This window comes from Seriola dumerili, unplaced genomic scaffold (genome assembly GCF_002260705.1).
Source record: "Seriola dumerili isolate Sdu_G_001 unplaced genomic scaffold, Sdu_1.0 BDQW01000291.1, whole genome shotgun sequence".
NCBI classification, from domain to species: Eukaryota; Metazoa; Chordata; class Actinopteri; order Carangiformes; family Carangidae; genus Seriola; species Seriola dumerili.
In genome coordinates this window covers 4,906,966-4,930,440 of record NW_019174546.1, presented here as the reverse complement: position 1 = coordinate 4,930,440, position 23,475 = coordinate 4,906,966, and the positions used below count along the sequence as shown (strand labels likewise).

Sequence of the window (23,475 nt, the reverse complement as noted above, 5' to 3'; positions counted from 1 at the left end):
TTCTCCTTGCCCAGTTGTTGATTTCATGACTCTGGTGCAGGTGGTAAATGACCTGATATGCTACCACCATAAACTGACTTCCTCATTAGGCTGCAGCACATGAGAAAGAAACAAGGTCAGGCTGTATCAACATAGAAGTTATGACTGAAAGACATCGTAATTCTATCTAGACTTTCATTTTCTTCAAGACAACACAGCCTTCCACAGATGAAAATGACTCCCATATATTTGAGTTCGACGTGTCATAAAAAAGGTTGCACAACTGGCAAACCACCTTTCCGCCAGCAGAGACAGACAACAGCAGGTGAGCAAAAGAACACACAGATCGGAAATTACTGGGAGCAATCATGTTATTTCCATGTTTTTTCCATGCCATCTGATTCAAATTTGACTCATCAAACATTAAAATAAAAACCCCAGTTTACGGTCTGCTTAAATGCAAGGGTGGGGCCTGCAGAGACGTAACTGATACTGTGACAAAGACTAATTACAGATTGCTTCACTTCCTCCAGCTGTATTGTCGTCACAGAATGTCCAGAGGAGAGCTCTAGGAGCAAGGAGTGGCAGGTCTGCAATACTATTATCACTGTGTCAGTGCTGTGTGCATGTGCGTGCGTGCGTGTGTGTGCGTGTGTGTGTGTGTGGGCTGTGCATGAGTATGCAACGCTTGAGTTGTATAAAACATTCCCTGGATTGCGCTGCGCTGATCAGCACCAAGTCAGAGCTAGACAAAAGACTTGATAAACCCGGTCTTTAGTCATCTAAGCTTGTTGCTATGTGCGGTCGCATATCGCTCTTTTGATGTTTACTTGGGGACTAGTGTTGGAAGTCAAGGGTGTGTGGGTAGATATTTGTTTCTTGAGGCTATGGGATCTGTGCTACTACAGAAAAAAAAACTGTCTAAGCTTATTATGTGAGATAATTAGCTCATTATTCAGGTCCAATAAAGTGTTTGCCGACACAGAGAATGAGATGCATTTCTCTTCGACTTTCGAAGACGTACCACTCTCATGTGGAGAGCTCACATGCTACCGTTACAGAGACGTAGAAGTAGAACCTGTGATTCGCTCCGACATGGAAAGGTTACGCAAATCTTACCTGTTCAGTTCAGTTTCTTTAAAATAAAGTGTCTCTCAAAAATGTGAACTTAAAAGCTACTTCCAAAAGTAGCACATATGAAGGGCTGTTGCATTGGGTTGCGATGCCAGGTGTTTGCCTTATTAAGTCCATCTCCGTTATGATGTGAGCGGTTTTGGCACCGAACTGTAAATTGGAAACTTTTTTTTTTTAACTTTGAAGCTGAAAAACTTATTTGACAGAGAAAAGTGGAGTGAAACCAGGGTATAAAACCAAAGTCACAGCAGACAAAACTTACAGTAAACACGTGAGACATATTAACTAAACATGGTAAGATCAGATGTACAATGTTACCAAAAGTACTAAAACCAACCAAAGCAAAAAAGGGTCAAAGTCTGCCATAAATTCACATTTTGAGGTCTCATTTACATATTTGGATGAAGCTTTGTATTTTTCTTGCCATTGGAGGAAACAGTAAATGTCCACATATGCAAACCAAACTTTCCCGGGACATTGCAATAGCTTCTCAAACCCATTTAATGATTTCCTTTGGCACACTGAGCCGTCTACTATACGTTTAAATGATCGTGCTTTATACCTTTCTACAGAGAACAGAAATGGCCCTGCCGCATTTGCTTCCTCTCATTCACTACCTGCAATTCAATTACGCTGTGTCCAGAGTCTGATGATTGCATTATCTGAAAACTTATACATAATTAAAGGGAAGTAACAACGCTAACTGACATGACTTGTTTATTTCTCTCTCCAAGTCAACAGCATTACGGCAAAGTCTCTTATGTAACTCAATCTGCAGTGTTCCTCTGCTGATAACAAATCGATGCCAAGATTAATTCCCTTATTTAGAGGTAAATTATGGTTAACCCCCTCATATGTCTGTGCAGACAGTAAGAAGATGAAAAACACACCATCAACTTTTACAGCCATACAGTTTAGAGTAGGGGGCTCCTTGGAGTTGCACATACTCCGATTTCCAGATTTCAGGGAAGCATAAATCTCCAAAAGTTCACTATCAGTGAAAAAAAAAAAAGAAGCCACTTCCTTGATTCTTTCTGTGCAATCAGCTCATACTTCCTACTCTTATATTTTCTGACTGGCTGAGATTCAGGAGGAGAACAGGGATTGAATGTCATATAAAGACCAAACTAGCAGCACAAGTAGATATATGTGCATTCTGTGGTGGTGTACTATATTCATATAAACATACTTTGTAGTTCCTGATATCCTGCTCTCTTCCTTTGCGTGGGAGATGCATCAATCCCTCAGAGAAAACATCTTGGGGCCTCAGAAAAGAAAAAAGGGGCCAGAGGATACCCCCCCACTTTCCCTCCCTATCCCCAGTGAATGCAACAACACAAACCCCTCTGACATCTCAGGAAGTTGATCTTTGCACAGGGTCAGTTTCATACGGCTACCCCATGACGCTGAACCAGATGGTAGCTGATTGTCGTCTCCAGGGGAAGAGGACGAGGGGATGATCTAAATCAAGCTTAATGTGCTATTGGAGAAAGAGAACTGATGGAAAGGAAGTGAGAGGACAGAAGAAAAAAAAATGAAAACGAGAAGAAAAAAGGAGAGAAATGAGTGGTTTGTGGTTTAACTAACCGAGGTGGTGGACATAGCGGCAGGCCGCGGGGTCAAACTGTGGAGAGGGGGTGCAAAGCCTCACACTTGATGTATGAACATGGCTGACCTTTCCCTGGAGGCTATAACAAAGGGGATAAACCTTGAAGCATCCAGCTGTAGAACACGAGCAAATGAAGCGTCCCACTGAATATGTCACGTGTCCTCTGAGCAGCTCGAAGCTGCCTCGAGTTTGAGCGCAGTCAGTGAAGTTTAGTCTGTTAAAAGCTCAGCAAAGTGACCAAATAAAGACCAAAAAGGCTCCTGTTTACTCTCCGCTCCTGAAGAGTGCTCTCCACCAGTCAGTGAGACACTCCAGATACCTGTGGCTGGGCCCATCATAATGTTTACTCTCCACCTCAGTGTGAGGAAACCGTGGATTTAGGTTCTGCACAAACACAGGAATACAGTATGTATACTCTCACTCCTGCATACTGTGATCAGCATTTCTAAGACCTTAAGGCATATGAATTAGTTCATAACAATGCCACGTCTAGGAACCAGAACCAGTTTAGACTATTAGAGAATTTTCATTCTTGAATTATTGGATTCAAATTTCAACCAAATTACAAAAAAAAAACAAAAAAAACATTTAACTTCATTTGCTTCCAAGAGTATCTTACCATTTTGATAGTTTTGGTTTTATTTGCCCAAGTTTTGAGATATTTGCCAAACTTTCTCTTTGTTGTCACCACAATAAAATTGCGGAGGACAGATTTTTTTTTTTTTTATGTTCATTGTAATTAAAAAAAAATGACATTAAAATAAAAACAACAGAAACATCTCTAACTGGAAACATTGCCTCTCTTACTCTGGATGATTCACAGAACTCTCTGTCAACACTTTTCATGGGAACTGGTTCTTCGGTAAAAAGCACTTCCAATAAAAACTGTTCACATTGCGGTCTGTAGATTATCTAAAGTACTGGACATTGTTTCAGGAAAAAAAAAAGAAGTTGCTTGAAAGTAATGCATCACCCAACGCTGAAGTTCCCCTTCCCAGCAAAGAAGTTGTGACAAACCCACTGTAAGCTATACCTGCCCAGTATCAAATAATATAGACAAAAAAAGTTTGCATACAGCTGGTGAACATGGTGAAGCATTTAGCTGTTATGGAATCAGATACTTCCTTCGGGAGGTAAAAAGACACCAAAACAGATCTTAAAAGAGTCTGGATATTGCCAGGTCGCCTGAAACACGATGTCAAATAAATACTATTGTTGTTCCGTGTCAGCTGCATGTGTAAACAGGCAACTGACTATAAGGTGATAATACGCACCTGTACAACTGCTGATTCATGCAATTATCCAATCAGCCAATCAAACTTCAGTTTGTTTTGTTTTTTTTTCACTTTGACCGTGGCATGATTGCTGGCATCAGACAGGCTGCTTTGAGTATTTCTGAAACTGCTGATCTCCTGGGATTTTCATGCATAATAGTCTCTACTTTACTCTAGATCTTTACAAATCTGCAGAAATGATGTGATGCAATCACTTCAACATGGACCAGAATGTCTAGGGAAAGTTTCCAACATCTTGTGGAATCGATGCCACAAGGAACTGAGCCCGTTTTGAGAATAAAAAGAAGGCTCTACCCAGTATATATCGTCCTTATATCAGCATATTGGCATCGATTGGCATATGTTAATGTTGCTTTTACAGTTAACTGCACTGATTTCAGGTGGCCATTCCATTCACATCCACTGTATAGGCTTGGAGACCGAAACTAATAAAAACCAAAACTATTTTCATGGCTACCACAAGAGATAAGTGGGAAAATGTTTTTTTTTTTTTTTTTGGTAAATTCAAGAACCAACTCTTTAATTTAGAAAACTATTCATTCATTACATAGTTAGTGGCTCACAAGAGGATTTGTTTTTTTATTGCATTCATTCTGGTTATTGTTTAAGCTACTGCTGTGAATAATCAACATACTGAACATTTATCTCAATAGTCGATGTATTCATTAGCCAATAGTGATATCAGTGACAGAGGAGATACATAAACCATAAATGATAGAAGATGCATTGAAAAAGGCATAAATTACCAGGCCCCAAGTTGATTTATTGGAGTTAGTTAAACACAGCTGCGCTCCTATTACTCTCCAGCTGTGACCAACATATGAGGGGCCCAACATGATGGCCCAAATAATCAAGCAATACACATCATTAGTCAGACAATTTTCCCACACGGCCTGTTGGAAAGTCCATTAGTGCTCTCTGTAGGGGCACCAAACAATCCCACTCCTGTTACCCAAAACTCACACAACCTCCGTTAGAACAGGCCCCATTTAAATGCCAATAATGCACCCACCATTCTCCTGAAATGTTCCAACATTCAACCCACTTCCTCTTTGACGTCCAGGCATTCTCCCTATTGAAGCCCATTCTAGCCAAGACAACCCCCACCACCACCTCTTTTTTTTTTCTTTTTTTTTTTCTCCCTTCTCCTTCCCTGTTAAAACTATACTCCTCTTCAATCCCACAGGAAGCCCGAAAGGAAGACGGGAGAGGGAGTGGGCGGCAAGCACACTGCTGCTAACTCACTTCTCTATACCCCCCCTCTTCTCCACCAACCGCCACTGAGCTGTGCCTGGACAAGAAGAGCAGAGGAAGGGAGGCAAAGGCAAAGAAGGAGAGAGAAAGAAAAACAACAACCACAAGCGAAGAAACCCACACATTTCACACATCATTCCAACAGGAGAGAGCAGCTGTGATTCGGGAATCCCCTGTTGGTTTAAGCATTCCCAGCGTAGAGCAGCAGGCCCAGGTTGAAGCACATCAACAGAGAGGACAGATAACTCTCACTCAATGGACTCCTCACTTCATCTAAACAAAGGAGATAGACGCTCTTTGAGGCAGCCTTCCTGCTTAAGGGTTTCTTATTTTTAGCCCGATTGCTGACGGGCTCGTTTCTGTGTAGGTCTGACCACGGCTTTCACAGTGTTGCCTGCCAGCAACTCAGTTACTGCCTTAGTCATGTCTCTAGTAACTCTTCCCCACTGAAGTCTTCAGAGAGAGATCCCATAAAAGGAATATTCCACAAAAGCCCCGGGGTCTGCGTTAGTAAGCTTTACTCTGTTGCTCAGCCCTTACTCACCATTTCAACCTCTGCTTTACACATCAGCAGGCACTTAAATCCACTGATGAGTAGTTTCTTCCTCATCCACACTAGCAAAGGGCAAAAGTCAGGGACAAACGGAGCTCGGGGAATTCGTTTGTACAGCCGAGGAGCTCTCATAATTTTCAACACTGTGAAAGAGTATTGTGTTACATGTTTGCGTTGTACTCGCCAAAAGCATGACCAATTTAATTAGCAGAGAAAAGCTCAGAAAAATTTAGCTATGTCTTCCTGATGACACATCAAACTGAAATGCCTGAAATGCAACAGGGGTGCCACTGCCAAGTACTTGGGGCCCCGGAGTGCTCGGTTATAATCTTCAGAGTATTTTCAGAACAATTCAGTCTCCACCGTAGTAGTGTGAACAGCAAGGACTGACAGAAAATGGTGCTAGTTTTTCATCAAACACCTCTCCCACAAGCCCACGGCTCAGATTTCATCCATTGTTAACGTGCGGGGCGTTATCCTGTTCCTGACAAGAAAAGCACATCACATATGGTTAACAAAGCTCCACAACAATGCGTTAGCTTGTTTTAGATGATTATGACTGAGCAGGGTGGTTGTTTCAAGGCCGCCCCCTCACTACAGAGACACAGAGGGGCTTTTGAACAACCTAAGGTCTGGCTGCTTTGCATCAGCCATCAAAGGCATTAGACTTGGCAGGCTAGACCCTTTCCTTGCTATCAGCTACACTGTTGAACACGAGGACCCTGGCTCAGAATCACTGTGCATGAAACGTGCACGATGGACTACTACGATGACTACTCTAGAGAGTGGACAATCAGCGTACAGGCAAAACCTCGCCAAAACAGAGAGGGAAATAGGGAAAAAAGAGCAAAATCAGCTTTCTTCTTCTCATAACTCTGTGACATCTATAAAGCAATAATTGCCTTTCATTACATTACATGATCACAATGAAATTACTGGATGAAACTGTCTCAACACTAGGTCCATTTTGTAGCTTTTGTGGAGCTTTCAATCACATCACACTATCTTCTCTTTTTGTGGCGACGTTGTTTTGTCATTTACTTTTTTCCAAAGTCAAGAATAAACAGTTAAACGGGATCTGGGCAACCAGGCTAACTCCTCTGCGTGATACGATTGAAAGCTCCAGAACAGCTACTAAATGGACCTTGTAGTGAGATTATTTTGTCAAATACTATTTTCACTTTTAGTTTTAACTTTTTAAGCCAGCATTGACAAGAGGTCCCCAAAGTGCCCATAAAAAAAAGGACATTGAACATTTCCAACTGGGAAAATCTTTCATGGAAGATGGTGTGATATGATCAAAAGCTCCAGAACTCCCCCCTAAATGGACATTGTGGTGAGATTGTTTTACCCATTACAAACATGCTCAGCAGATGTAATGATGTTTCCAGCTCCAAATCCTGGATCTCATTTCAGAGGTTTTTCAATCGACCAAGAGGTGCCAAGGATTTATAACTGAGGTAAAATCTTGGACAGTTTGGACAGAGGCAGAAGACATCAGAGCATAAATAGTATCCAAAATGCTGACTTACCAAGCCAGAATAACAATAAGAAGAAAAGGAAAAGGCTGTTTCCGCTGCCAGTCTAACATGCATATTTCAAATACCTCCAGCTTGACTGATTAAAGAAATTGAATTCAGTGGGTTGTTTACGTGTCCTTTGACCTCAGAGGTTTGGTTGGTTTGGTTTTGAGTGTTTTTAATCTTATACTGTATGTGCCTGATTATTGCAATAATACTCAGATAAAAACTAAACAAGTGGATTCATATTAAAAATTCTCAGACTGCCTCCTAATCAGCTCAGGAAGAGGTTGTTGATTTAGTGGATATACTGCAGGTCCTGAGGCCTAATCCTTACTGACTGGCACCAGTCCAACTATGCACTCCAGGGTATTTCTACCAGGCAACCCATTCTAGCCACAGAGCTATGAAGCTGAAGTGGTTTGTTATGAAAATGAAAGGAGAGAGGAGTAGATATTGATCACTTATCAGTGATGCTTTAAGTGTCATGGGGCTGTAATATGATGCAGAGCATGGGAATATACTTAAAATATATGGATTTCATTAATGCTTGTGGGAAATCTTGCATAGAGGGTCAGTTCCACCTTTTTAATGGAAGGAAACATTTCAAGTGAAGCAAGCAGAATTCCTTTTTTTTCTTTTTTACAGGCCTCTGGCTTCAATTATGAAAACATGTGGTAATGAAGATGTTACGCTCAAAGTCCCACCAGGAAATTAATTCTGAGCTCAACGAAGCATTGGTGTTGTTGAAACTTACTAGGCAATTAGAAAAGGTAGTACACAAGGGGTGTTATGTTTAGTGGATGTTATGTTTTAGTGCTCCGGGAGTTAAACAAATCACAGATCATCTCTGTAGCCGAGCCTTGCCACCACTACCACATTATGAACAATGCTGTCAGCTCGTCTATAAATGGCCCGGGTGAAATACGTTTTACAACGCCCATGAATCCCTGAGAGGTGATGCTGGCTTGTAAAATGCTGGAACCGTGGCAGAAGAAGGGGCTGACATCTTTCTTTTCCTTCTCTAACACCGCAACCCCCACCCCCCATCCCAACTTAATACACTGCCAGCAGCCCTAACATCATTGTTGTTGTAATTCAGACAGAGATATGCCTATACTTTAACGGTTAATGAAGAAACAGACCTATCGGCATGTGCAAAACTACCTGATTAAACATTTATGAACCATGATTTAGCCTCACTGGCGGAATATTTCCAGACTGAAATAGCTCAACTACTACAGGATGGATTGCAACACAATTGGCTAGAGATATGCATGGTGTCCAGTGGATTATTCTAATGAATTAGGTGATCCCCTAACATTTCGTCTACCGCCACCAGCTGGCCAAAGGTTTATACATTAAAATTTGGTTTATACAGATATTCAAGGTTCCAGAGGGTGAATTGTTATGACTTTGGCGATTGACCTACTTTTCCTCTAGCCCCATCGTGAGGTTGACAATTGTGGTTTTGAGTGAAATGTCTCCAGGATCATTGAATGGACTGCCGTAAGATTTGGTAGAACCATTAATGTCACTCTGAATATGAAATGTAATAACCTTTAACATTTCATCTGATGCCAAAAAGAATGACACTTCCCATCAGCCTCACCTGTACTTTGTGTTTGGAGCTAATCTGCAAACGCTTAGCTACTGAGATGATGAACACAGTAAACATTATACCTGCTAAACATCGCCAACGTTAGCATTGCCATTAAAACTCTATATAAGCATGTTGACAATACCATTCAGCTTAAAGCACAGTGGTGCCTGAGTACAGACTCATGGAGCTGCTAGTGTGGCTGTCAACTCCTGTCTTGTCTTGTCTTGTCGCTATTTCAAGGCATAAGCTTTTTTTCTCTACTCATATTTGTATGTAGGATTAGTTGTCCTGATTCCATATCAAGCTCAAGGTCAACTAAATGGATTCTGTTACCCTCACAGTCTTCATAACCTCGAGCCAACAGGGATGCATTTCTCCTCACTGTTGACACAGGGCTGTAAAGTCATGTCTACATGGCAAGTTAAGGTCAAAGAAGACAGATAAGCCTGTGTCAAAGAAGACAACAAAGTCCCAAATAAAGAACCTTTTGTCCAAAGACTTATGGGCTTCTGTGGGGAAGGAGACATTCATTCAAGTTCTGTCTACACATGAACCACAGGGGTTGGATGTGAATGCATTTGTCTCATGCACTTTTCCTTTTTCTTTGTATATATTCCTCAGTCGTGTCTGTTCTCCCATTATCATATTTGGAACCCCACAACCCACCCATGCATATAAGCTAATTTTCAGCCTTTTTAACATTTTCTGTCAGGAAGCCCAGGGAAGCCGACCACAATAGGCACTACTGTACGTCGAGCATTCAAGCTTTGCACTCTGCAACTTTTCAATACCAGGCCGATTCAAAGATGTGACAGGGGGTCTAGACTCGAATAAACCTGGAGGCAATACAGGTATCAGTTAACAAGTGATTCTGCATGTCTGCATATGTTTGCTTGTGAGAAACTTTGCTCTCTAAAAGCAAGTTCCTATTTTATTTTACTCTTAGTGCTGACATCCAAGTGCCGTTGAATGCAAGATAAAAGCCTACAAAGCACTGGAGGTGTGTTTCTTCTCCTTGCAGGGGACACAGTAAATGGCAGAGTTTACGAAGACCAAATGAGATAAAGCCCCTTCTGTTTCTATTTGACTAGTTATTACTCGCCACTACTACCTTTTCAATAAATACTGGAAAGTTATATACGGTCTTGACTGACACTCCACCACGCCCTTGCAATGAAGCATGTAATGCCTTAATAACATTGGCAAAGAAAACACTTTTTCACCGGTAGCCGAGCGATGAAAACTATCAGACAAGCCTGATCGGGTTCCCCTTGAAAGGCATAAATAATTATGTATTCTATAAGTAGATATAGTTGTTTGATGTTAACATATTCCCCCACACCCTAAGTGATGTAGTCAGCTGCAGTAAATTCAAGTCGAGTGAAGCTGAACAATTTCACGTCAATGACCCTTACATGTTCTCCACTGTTTACAGATGTGAGCGTGGAAAAAGTTAAACCTTTAGACCAATAGAGTGGAGCCAATACAAACTAATGGAAAATAGCCTAATGTTTCAGGTTAAAGCTGTTAAAGAGCTCCGACATCCTTTTAATCAGGATGTGAGGCAGGAAGACCCCCCCCCCCCTTACACTGCAAAGGGGATTACAAATTAAACATCCTGCATCTCCATCTCTATCGCCTTTGACAAATGCAGGAACTCATTTACAAAAATTGGATAAATTAACCATCATGCACCACAAAGTTCAAACCACTAACAGTGACTCACAGCTTAAAATGCACCATTTAGTTTACCAGGCCAATGGACCACACAGGAAGAGGCTAAATGTATTAGGGAAGCAAGCTTCAGAGATCAGCCGCCACCCTTCAACCGATGCTTTCTTCAGAAATATTCAGAGATGGAGATTTGCTGGCGAAGCTATTGTTCTCCTCCCTGTAGGGGATTCCTCTTTTGGGCGAGTACTGTTTGAAGCATCGCTCCTCAGAATGACCTGGAGGTCATTAGAGAAGATGCCACACCTACAGGAGGGTGCTAAAGTGAGATGCTTAAGTGAAGCAACAGCAACTAGAAGAAACAGCTTGAGGCCTCTTTGATGAACGATTTAGCGAGGGCACGAGGTCTCAAAGATCTCACTCCATCCTTCTGATGTTTGTTTGTGTATCCTTGACTTTCCTGTTTTTCTCCCCTGCTTTGATTTCCTTTGATCCGTGCACCACCCCGTCCAAGTCGCTGACATCTTTTACATTTGATATGTGACACGAAGATCCATACAGCTCCGAGCTGAATACAAATAAACCAACTATTCGCTGCTAAATAAAAAGAGGGCCTCAGACAGTCTAGTCACTGGCCCTCTGAACTCAACTGAGCTGAGCTGCAAATTTCTCTTGAGCAGGGTTTGCAGCGCTTTAGAGCCATGGTTTTCATCCAAGCTGAAAGCCTCCGGGATGGAAACATGTTCAGTGCCCACTTTCCATCTTTACCTTCACTACTGGAGCTGACTTACTGTTTCAGCCTGTTCCAGCCTGACAAGACACATTCAAAAGCTGCTTTGTCAAACATATGAAAAATATGAAACTACAGAAAATTAACTGGTAAGAAGTTTTTCACTTTCTGCAACTGGCATAAAAGTAAAGGGAGTGTACAATACACTGTCAAATGTATCCCAGCCAATGAAAAGAGGAAATTATTTTCTTTCTTTTAACCCATAAATTGAGCTAAAACCATTTTGACATTATTTTCCTCAGGTTATCTGTCCAGTGTGAACTAGTCTTCAAGAAACTAGACATGGGCATAGATGTAGACACAAGTACATACAGATCAGAAAACAGAAACCCCCACAGAAAATGTGGGGCTGCACCAATGTGCCTTTTTGAAGATGTTTAGTATACTATACGCAGTATCTTTCTTTCACATCAACAGATGCCAATGCTAAATGTGTTTTTGCTCTAATCTTGATATGAGCGCACATGCCAGAAGAGATTTATAGAAGATAAACACACCAACTGTATCTTAATACAAGAGTTAATTAGGGCTTCAACTAACAGTTTTTTTTTTCAACTATCAATTAATCTGCAGATTGTTGTCTTTATTTTGGTCGATCAATAAAATATCAAAAAAACATGGAAAATTCAAATAGTTTGTCAGACTGAAACCCAGTTACTGAATTTCCTGATGCAGATCATTACAACTGAGAAGCTGGAGATAGGGAGGGTTGTGAATTAAAAAAGGAAAAGACTTGAAAGATGACAGCCTGCTTTTAAAAAAAATGAAGATTAATTGGTTATTAAAATAGTCTCAGATTAATTTTCTGTTGATTGACTAATGGAAAAATTGAGTAGTTCTCTCTCTGAAGCTGTGTGTCATTTATAAAAAAATGTATGTTGGTTTTATTCTGTTGACAATTTGAGAGCTATATTAAGAGGCGCTACTAAACACTCGTAATGATCTGTCAATATATTCTGCATCCCTAACAAAATGAGAGATGATAAGGTCTGTGTTTTTCCCACAAAGCCAGGCTAAAACTGTGCCCCAAAGGCAAAAGAAGAAAATCAGAAAAAATTATGACAGCAACACCCCCTCAAGTAAGATCGGCTTGAAGAGACAGACATACTTAGCCAGGCGCAATTACACAAATGGAGCTGTGGCCTCTTTCCCCTTTTAACACGACACTGCACCTGATGAGATGGGAAGATATCAGAGGGCCTTTTTTTCCAACTTGAATTCCTGGGTCTCTTTCCACTGGAGACTCCATGCACAGCCAGTGGATCATGGAAAGGCCATAAATGCAGCGGATGACTTTGTCGCCATGTGCAAACAAAGGACGCCAATCAGTTCAATGAGTAACCACATTCACTCACTTATTCCATGCTGTGTTCTCAGTGGATGTATACAAACTACAGAATGAAAGTGAGGAGCTGCAGTATCAACACTGCAAGAACATGGTTACTTTGAATGGGAGGCCAAACTTTTAATAATTTCATGTCAGTCATGTAGCTCGCAGCATTTCTTAACATATATGCAGTAGCAGTACGTTAGTATATTAACACACAATAGATTTACTGTGTTCAGACTGTTCAAAGTGAGAAGAAGAAGAAGAACAACAAAAGCTGCTTCACTTCTGTGTTCCCTCTCGATGAGACACGTGTATCTGCGGGTGCGTCTGCTGCACGCCACAGAGGTCGGCCGCTCCACAAAAGTATCAGTGCAGCCAGATAACCTGCTCTCTACAGAGGCACTATTGTCCCCAAGTGAAACCGAAATCCTGCACCTCGCCAGCAGCTCTCTAAAATCTCTACCGCTCAGACACGGCGCAGTTTATCAAAGCTGGGAAGGGAGGGTGGCGAGAAATTATCCTCCAACTCCCACGGTCTAAACCAAAGAAGCCGTATTTCCAACAATGGCTGCAGCAGATGGAAGTCTGGGAAGGTCGTCAGAGGACCAGTAAGACTCAGCAGCGGCAGCGGCAGTAGTAACACCAGGGCCACTCCGAACCCTAAAACGCAGACTAGAGATTCTAGGATTTCACAGGATCATAACCTATATTTCACTACCGACATCAATCTAATCCCAGAGAGTGGGCTTTAATGAAAAGAAAAGGCATGGTTTTTTGAAAGCGATGGGGAAAAAAAACAGATGACTGATGAGGGAATCTGGCTTGTTAGAATCCAACACAACGCAGAGGGAAAAGCACTTACTCAGAAAGCTGAAATGCACTGCAGGAGTAAAGTTTTTGTCATGATTCAGCTCAACTTTTGCAGGTGTACAAGCACATTTAAATGATGGAGCTGGACTTCACGTATATATATATATACTGTATACATATTATCTTCCAATCTCATTCTGCTGAGAACTTGAATAACCCATTAACTCTGAAAAAGCATATTGATATAAGCGGGTTATCTTGTGCCCAAAGTGATCTGGGGAGCCTCGCATTAGGGATTAAGGATTTAGCCGTCGACATGCCCCTGAGATTAGTTTGATCTTTCACAGGTTAACTCACAGCCCAGTTAAAGAGGCTCTCAGGCAGGTTCACGTCATATCTGCACTCTGGGTTTGGGCATTCTACAACTAAAGGTAGAAGAGATTGGAAATATTTCAGCATACAATCAAAGATTTTTTATCATCACCTGCCTCTACAGTATACAACTCCAGTCACAAAACAGAAGGAGACCAATTGATTCTGAGGCCATTTAGCATTTCATCTGGGAAATAAATCACCACAGTTATTACTTGTGGTTGGCTGCTGGGTGAAGCTGTGGGCATTATTTACAACCTCTCTGCAGATGATGACAGTTAATAAACTGAGCGTGGCAGCAGATGGGACAAAGAGCTTTTCTATTATTCAGCAGGTCCTGTCTGAATCCCACAGAAGCCATCACACCTTGCCAGGCTGTCGCTGAGCGGAGCGACTGACAGGGGGGCTGCTATCACCGCTGGATTCGTTATCAGAACTCAAATTCATTTCTTCCCCATGACAGGATTGCAGCTAAATATGGGCTGATTGATCAGGCAAAATGACCACCTGGTTGTTTATTTCCCAAATATGATTATCATTTCTTAACATATTTAGGATCAGGACTAACTGATGTGTTTAGCAGATGCAACACTATAAAAAGCAGGACAGAGGTGCAAATGTTACACTGAACTCTGATACTGTTGCATCACGGAGAGACTTCCACTTTTTTGTAACCTGTAACCCTGTGATGTTGTCTGGACAACGATCTAATGCCAACCTCAATTTGACATAGAAAAGCCGACTGACGAGAGCTGAGGTTGATATTTTGTTGTTTTTAAGTTGTGTTGGTAAGTAACCCAAATCCAACAGCTTCCAAATGTTTCATGCCAACACCATCTTAACATATAAAATACCGACATCCTGGTTGTGAGCAAAACGCCTGCTAAATGTCACAGAGACAATTAGCCAATGGTGGGTTTTTTGAGGTTGACCCAATTTTCATTTCCAACCAAAAACATCTGTCCAACGTTAAGAGTCGCTACAGTCGTTAGAGTCTGATGTCTTTCTTACGTTACACTGATGTCTGGTGCATGCTGGGATGCTCCTTTGGTCTTGGAAGCAAGGCTTTATTATCCCTGTAGGTTTTAGGCTTGTTAGCATGCTAGTCCTTACACTTTTGTTCTTGTGTTTTTTTTATATTTTTGAAAGGCTAAAAAAAAAAAAAAAAAAAAAAAAAAAAAAAGAGTGCCTAGTTTTTGATTGGACAATGACTCTGTAGGACAGGGGTTAATCAAACTGTCAATTGAAAATGATGAATTTCTGTGTGTGTTAATGTCAGTACATATTTCACTCCACCGATGCTTTTGTAACTGTCTCTGTGATAAAGTGAGCAACACTGTTAATGTGACCATGAGGCGTTCTCTCTCTCTTCAGCTCATTGATCCATGAATGGTGAAAGTGTCTGTTCCTTAGGGACAAATGCTTAGTAATATGGACCAAAGCTTTATTTTCCATCCAGGGCCTGCATCAATTTCAACTTTTTCTCAACTTGAAAATCTTTTGCCCACTTCCAAGTGTAAACAGCTGACCAGATGTTCTCACTAGCCTCCTAGCAACACAAACAGTTTCAGGTCAAACAGAGTTTACTAAATTAGATTGAACAGTCAGCCTGACAACCATGTATCTCCCGGTTTGGTGATTTTAAAATAAGTCGAAGGATTACATGCTCCTTTGTGGGCTGAGAAAATTATCCGTCTTCTTAAGGCTCATAAAACCCTTAGAAACCCCTTTGGATTAGCTCAGAAATGCATTGCCACTAAGCTTATAGGACAAGCTTGTATTTATTCTTGTTTTGACATTTTGTTCAAGTTTTTCAAGTTTCCTTGTTGTTTTTAAACACTAAGGAATTAAATATAACTTATTCATACATCTATATTTAGGTGGCCAGACAACTGACAATACATAGGCACCAACAGTCAGCATCTGTAATCTTTAATCATCCTGCCAGGCAGGAAAAGAACACCTCTGATTTTCAAAATAAAAGTGATGTAATGTCTATTTGGGCAATATTTTCTAAATCCGATCTCAATAGACATACAATTATTGTTGTGTTTTTACAGATAAGGATCCAAATCCCACTTAGACATGAGCAGTCCACCACTAACAACAACATCCAACAAATGTGTTCAGACCCCTTTCAGACAATCATACAGTTTTTCTGTCATCAAACCGACACTCAAAAAAACAAAACTAATTATTTTGAGTAGTCGATTTATACTTATTAAGGATTAAACTATACTGGGTTTCATTTCGAGTTAATGGATAAACCTACTGTAAACTGGATCGAACAACTCAAAGAACACATTGCAGCACCCTCCAGCAACTCATTCTTTAATCAATAACAAAAATGAATCCATGTGTTAATTGTGTTTATGGAGATATAAAACAACCCACATCTCCCTGCAATTATTATATGTTTTTTTCTAGTTTGGAGATTTCATGCCAAAGGAGCATAACTGGGATTTGACATCTTGTTCAAATCAAGTTTTGACTGTTAATGGACACTGTGTGCTAGGAAAACCTGGTGTGCCACAAAGTAACATCTGTCCCAGCCCCTGGCCAAAAACATAAACAAAAACCAACAACAACAACAACAACAACAACAACTACAACTGTCAGACCATATGTTGGGACTCACATTTCCCTGGAAACAGAAACTGGATCAGTCGCAAAAAATGAACTGTAATTAAACCAAATTGTACTGCATACTATAACTATCATTACAGCTGCTCATTTCTAATCTTCTCTGGTCTTAATAAAAATTCCCGAATCCTTATTTACTGTGGGAGACTTGCTGCTGCGTGAAATGTGCGCTTGTCTAGTTTGTTTAGAAGCCCAGAAATATTTAGGGACTCTGTCTTTTTGGCTCACAAACACTTTTGATTTGTTATGGTTCTGTGAAAAGCTGCACTGGTTGTTACTTGTTGGAGCAGACGGGAAAGATGCAACTTGCACGTGCGCTGTTGGCAACAAACACACTGTGCTTATCTGCTTTTAAGGAGGAACAACAGTACAACGAGTACAGACAAGGATGATTCATTAGAATAGGAAGTTAAAAGTCATTAGGGCGTAAAGTGATACCCCTGGTCACTTTCTCTCCTGACATCTGGCCTTTATGAAGTCTGAGTCACTCAAAAATACATGTGGATCTACTTTTAATATTTTCAAGCTTTTACTCTTACACTAACATTTTAATTTCACCACTGTGACACAGGATCTTTCCTGGGCTTATTTTTCACTCATATCCATGTTAAATATCGATATGGCCTACACAGGCGTCCATTTAAAGAGCCTGACATTTCAGCTATTAAAATAAAATAAAATAAAAAAACACATCATTTGTGAACAATAGAAAAACAGCATTGCAGTGAGAGTCAAAACACTACCATGTCATTAAAAACTAAAAAGTTGTTCGACCTTAACATCAAGGCCAAAAGAAAAAGATTCCAGAAACCTGCTGTTCCTGCTGCTTTCATACTTGCACCAGTCCACACCACACTTTCCAGACTCTCTGCTTTTTGTCATTTGTGCGAGTCTAATGAAGTGACTGTCTTCACATTTTGATCTAATTTCCTCTGAGGACCAGATGAAAGAACTGAACAACACGCACCAGCCTCCTCATGATGTGAGAAGATGCTCAAACACACATATAAAACACATGTGAACAGCTGAGTGGGCTACAGAGGCAAAGGCAAAATCTCAGATGAGGAAATGTGGCAATGTCAGTGACTGGTGGAAGGTTTCTGAGTGTGAAGAGGAAAACTTACAAAATGCTTAAAAATGTACTTTTAGTGTATTTCAAGGTGACAGCATGCCCCAGTTTTAATTCTATTTTTGCCTACAAACAGATCACACACTGCACAGAGCACTGGAGACAGGAATGCTGACACTATGTTCACAGAAAGATACAAAATACTACATCTAGGGACAAGAAAATAAAGTACAACATTAAATTGCACAATTCACATCCCCTCATTTCATCATCGTCATCATCATCTTCTTCTTCAATGTGGTGCAAATGTGCGTAACTGAGTCAACTACTTTCCGCACGGGATGAAGTCAGAGATGCGTATTTGCGCAGTTTCCCAATTGGTTAATCAACTTTTCCGCAAACGTATTACATTATTATTAGTTAAGTGTCACGCACTGACAGTGAGGGCTAAACTTTACTGGAGCCTCTCTCTCTCTCTCTCTCTGTCTGTCTATGTGTAGCCTTAAACCAGGAGGTCACAGGCTGAAACAGCGAGACTGTGAGAAACTTTTCTCCCACGCTGGATCAAGTTTCTCTGTGGTTTGGTTTTTGTGAGCGAGCCTGATATTTCTCTTTCTGTGAGATGTATGTAAAACGCTGGACCAGCAAAGAGAAAAAGCGAGAGCCTTCTCACCATTACAGCCCCGCGACATGTTGTAATAGCTCCCTGACATACCTTTCCTTTCCGCCAGCACGCAGGAGCCCAGGCAGAGCAGAGAGGTGAGACTGATCCACTTCAGAAAACGGGTTGCCATCGTGGTTTTGAAGCTCCTGGTGAGAAGGTGTCATTCCATGCCAACAACCACGCGATATTCCGCTTCAGGAAAACTTCGAAAGTCTTCAGGTTTTTTTTTTTTGTCGTTCAGTATAAGACTTTTTCCTCGTCTGGGAAAGTCAAACTTTGACTGCTCCTCCTCCTCGCAGATATCTCCAGCAGTCCGAGCTCAGGCAGAGGACAAACTACTGGCTGCTGTGACGTCAGTAGGAGGGAGGATAGATGCGCCTCTCAAAGCGCTCAGGTAGAAGAGGAGTGGATGAGATTTAAGGGGGGGGGGGGGATTTGCTGTCATATTGTACTATTTTCCGGAAACGGTCTGCTGTCCATCCAAAAAATAGAGGTATATAGAAATAGAGGTATAGTTACTATAGATACTTCGGTTAGCTGCCATCCTCAAACCAGTTGCTCTCATATTTGCAAAAAACTATGTTTTTTGGGGATTTTTTTGCAGAAAGGAATGAATTTATGCAACTTAGATATAGTAAATTGGGTAAAGGAAGACAAGTAAAACACAATTGATCCAAGTTTTTACCTCCAGAGAAGTTGTAGTTTTAAAGATTCATATTTTTGAGTAGGCTGGATATGCTGGATTCTTGAGGCTGGTGTTTGAGAGTTTGAAAAATCATATAACAATGTGATGATTTCTTTCTTTCTTTCTTTCTTTCTTTCTTTCTTTCTTTCATGAACACATAAATAAATGTACAGGCCAGGGTGTGTTTTCAGATCTATCTTGTGGACCAACTATGCTTGGAGTCCCTATTTCTTAATGGGCTGAAACATAACATTTGGTACTTTTGTTCTGCAATTTCTTATCACTTATCAGCCGACATCTGCACCAACATCTGCAAAAATCCACTATCAGCTGATACATCAAACTAAATAATATGACTGTGAAAACTTTTTCAGTAGTAGAGAGTTGGATGAAATGTGTTTAACTGATTTCCCTTCACTTTTTGCCTTTAATGCTTTGTAGTAACAGAGTAGCATTCTTAAACTACCATTACATACCATACAAACCAGCAGCAAATTAGGCTTTTAATATAAGCACATGTTCAACTGAAGACATTAATAATGGCCCCGTTCCATTAAGGTGTCATTCAGGTAAGTGAGTGTGGATGATACCAGAACCCTGGAACTGGCACATCTAAAAAGAAAATTTACATTTACAAGTGTCCCAGAGCTATTTTAGGTTAGGTTTTAACAAAGAGAAAAGGATGATGATGGTTCACCCAAGATGTCAAACCTAACTTCTAGATGTGTCCTTGAGTTTGGCCCAAAAAAAACAAACAAGGCCAACAGTGACATCTGACCTCCAAAAATCACACTTTCACCCTTGTTGATGTGCGTGTATGAAAGACAGTCCTAGTATCAGTGTCATATAGGGGTTGAATGAACAAAAATGTCTAGACCGTTGACTGATTGTCTGTCTGATCGGAGCGGAATCTAATTGGATGTCAGGCTGCTTAAATGTGTTTGTTGTTGTACACAGATCAGACTCTATGGGGACAGGAGTGATAGAAATCATTTTTCACGCTGGTGTTTATTTCATTACCGCAGCTTAATGGCTCAGCAAATCGTCTTTGGTTGTATTGTTGGAGGAGGAGGTTATTGTGTTGGGTGAAATTATGACCATTCTCCTCGAGGAGGAATTACCTAATGTGAGGCTAACGTTTCACATGAGACAGCACACTAAGCTATTTCCAGTGTGCTGTGGATGTGATGCTACTGTCAGTTTGACTTTTCTAGGTACTGTCATTGGGAAACAAAAAAAAAAAAAAACGTCCATGGCCTTTGTCAATTCAGTAAGTCAGGGAGAAAATGTTAACTGAGAGAGCCCCATTAAGTATGAAAGTTATTCCCTTCACAAGGTTACACACTTTAAATGGTCCAATTCTCATGAAGAGAATAAAGAGAGGTCAAATATTGCAGTTTTACTTTCAGTGGAAATCAAATTTCAGCTTCACTCCAGGGTCATATATTTGAATTTCACTCAGGGTTTGGTTTTAAACATTTTGAAACCAAAGTTCATCACATACCGAACCACAATGGAGGCTTATTAAATGGAGGGAAAAAAAGAGAAAGAAATCACTTTGGCCTCTCAGCAGCGACTGATTTCTACACCACTGGCCAATGTCTCAATTATGAAATGTCCAACATTAAAAAAAAAAAAAGAAAAAGTTGTTTCAGTGTTTCATATCACTGTCCGTTGCTGTCCTGAGACTCTTTGTGCTTTTGGCACAAGTCTACTCAGACCACAGCTGTCTGCCAGCCAAGCACAAACACTAAACAAACACAGAATAATGGCCACACAACTGGGGATTCAAAAGAGAGAGTACGAAAAAAAAAAGAGAAAGAAACCGAGAGTGGGAAGGAGAAAGTGTGTGAGAGAGCGAGACAAGCGATGACTGCTACTGACTGTCAAAGTAAATACATGTGCCTCCTTGGAATATTGTCGCATTCTCTATCTCTTATCAAGCACTGATTATTTAAAAAAAAAAAAAGAATTTGGCATTTTGCCTTTGTTGGACACCAGAGAGTCGATAGAGAGAGGGAGAGAGAGAGACAGGGTTTACTATGTGCGATAAAGGTCCTTCAGTCAGAAATCAAACCGTAGACGTTGTGGTTATGAGATGTGTGCCCACCAGACGCCCTTAAGCTCTGGTATTCTGAACCTGATTTGCAGTGTGCATCCCTAAATCCAACATATACATATCTGAGACGTACACTTTCTTTCAAATACAGTAAAAGCCACTATAAGACATGTAATATAAGGCGCAACCTCTAAGAACATTTTTATTAACTAATGTTTACACAAGGAGTCTTATTAGGTGGTTCAGTGAGGCGGAAAGGTTATGTGACCATGCTGTGATGGGAGATGAGCTGTTGAAGGTCTGAAGTCTGATCTGCATGACAGGGCCCAGATGGACCAGCAACACCAGAGAGTACCCCCCCCCACACACACACCCCCACCCCATCCCCCAGCCTCCCAGAAATCTGTATCATACAGTATAATTCTCCTCAATGATAATAAGCAGAAATACTGAACAAAATCAAATCAAAACATGATGGCGTGTGGCTGGCGAGAAAGATGAGTTATATACAAAGACAGTTCCAAGATTGATGCATGAAATGTACGAGATTGCCTCTTCAGTTTTGGATTACTGAGAGCTTCCTGTGGATCTTTGCACTATTTTAGGCACTCATCATGGCTGCTGTATCGCTGACATATGAGATAAGACTTGGATTAGATGTGACTGAATCCATAAAAGCTTTAATAATAGCCTTCTAAATTCTGTTTTCAGCAGTATGGTTGAAAAGCCTCAGGCATTCAGAACAAACTGTCAGGTACCAATTAATTAGGTTTAATTAGAGAAGCCAGTGAGATTACCTTGTATCTCACCATCTGCCCCCCTGAAGGAAATTTTCCTTAAGCCGAACTGAAATAGTGAGGGCAAATATTTGAATGTAGGAATGGATTGTTGTTTTGTAACCGTGAGCACACACACATGCAATCACACACAATTTGTTTTCTCTATGTATGAAGAGCAATAAAGCGTGTGCATGTGTCTCATTGCTGTGTTTTACCGTTTCCTGATGAGGCCCCTGGTCCTTGGCTTCGAGCCGTGTTCACTTGCCAGAGCATGTGGTCTCCATGGCAGCCCAATGGGTTACACAGTAAACACCTCAAAGTCAATGAATGAACCTGTTTTAATCCAATAGGAATCCCTTTCTCAACTTCACAACCAGTCACATCCTGTTTCAGAACATGGAACACCTTGTCCGCAGTCATGAGTAATGTGAATAATTGTGTGATGTCTCTGTGTGTTCAGGTTTCAAAGGTAAGGTTTAATGTGTGTGGGATGCCATGCATATAATAATAACAATATTACAGTTTATTTATACAGCACTTATCAAAGTCAGTGAGTTCTTTATGAAAGCCAAACATAAAATAATAAGAAAAATTAACTGAACAGTAAAAAATTCAAATCAAATAGCAAAAAGCCAAATAGGGAAAAAGAACTGTACAGTATACACATACACACATATTGTACAGATGCACTAATGTTAAGTTAAAAATGCCTCAAAATATATAATATATAATGAAAGTGGGTTTTCAGAAGTGATTTAAAATCGGATTTTGCATCAGCAGGTCATTCCACATTTAAGTAAAAATATAAAAGGATCACCATAAGTGAAAGTATGATGGTCCAGTTCAATGTATTCTAATTATTGATGCGATAATGTATACATCACTTTGATGTTGCTGCTTCAGCTATTTTTTTCTCTTTATACTGATGGGTGGCTTCTACATTTCCCCCCAGGGATCAATAATGTCTTAACTTATCTTAGACTATGATAATACAACATAATTTATTTAATAAAAAGTAAGTAAAATGTACATTGCTATTATTTGAGTTGTAGTGCAGTACATATATAAAATAGCAGTAAACCAAAAGCGAAGTACGAGGAGCCTACTTCATAGTTGCACTTACAGTACTTGAGTAAAGTAAAGTAAAATCAACCTACTTGGACATTTAGTAAAATTGTGTGTTAAGACTCAGACAACGTTGGACTTTGGATCTTGTTGAATTGATGTTTCTACTCACTGATGCGGTCACTTCGGTTCATGGGGCTTTGATTGCCAGTGTGCACTGAAGTGGTTTTGTGCTGGCTGTGGTACAGTCGGGCTCTGAAGGTCTGCATTCCCAAAGCTGGTGCCATGGTTCTCTTCCTGTAAAAGGAGGGAGGGGGGCAAGGCTCATTCAAATCATTGATGAGAAAGTGCGTCTAACTGCATGAGTCATACACAATCTGAATAAAGAGGATCAAAAGACTGACCGTTGGACAAACTGCTTTCAGCAGAGCACATTCTGCACTGGATTGTGGTCACCAATGAGAATGAAAAAAAAATGCAAAGCCACAAATGTGTCAGCTTGGCAGATGATATCCATTTCAAATCTCTGTTGTACAAGTGATTGATAGAATGAGATCATGGATGCAATCAGCTAAAATGTAGATTTCTCTG

The 23,475-nt window shown here is 40.6% G+C and overlaps 1 protein-coding gene across 1 annotated transcript in view; it reads right to left on the bottom strand.

Moving 5' to 3' along the window:
- Positions 1-18,615, bottom strand: part of egfr (epidermal growth factor receptor) — a 42,252-nt gene extending 23,637 nt beyond the window's left edge. Inside the window, exon 1 of the mRNA XM_022758305.1 lies at positions 18,348-18,615. Within this exon, the coding sequence (XP_022614026.1) occupies positions 18,348-18,426 (79 nt within the window). The 5' untranslated portion in view covers positions 18,427-18,615. The remainder of the gene's footprint in view (positions 1-18,347) is intronic.
- Between the last annotated feature and the right edge of the window lie 4,860 nt (positions 18,616-23,475).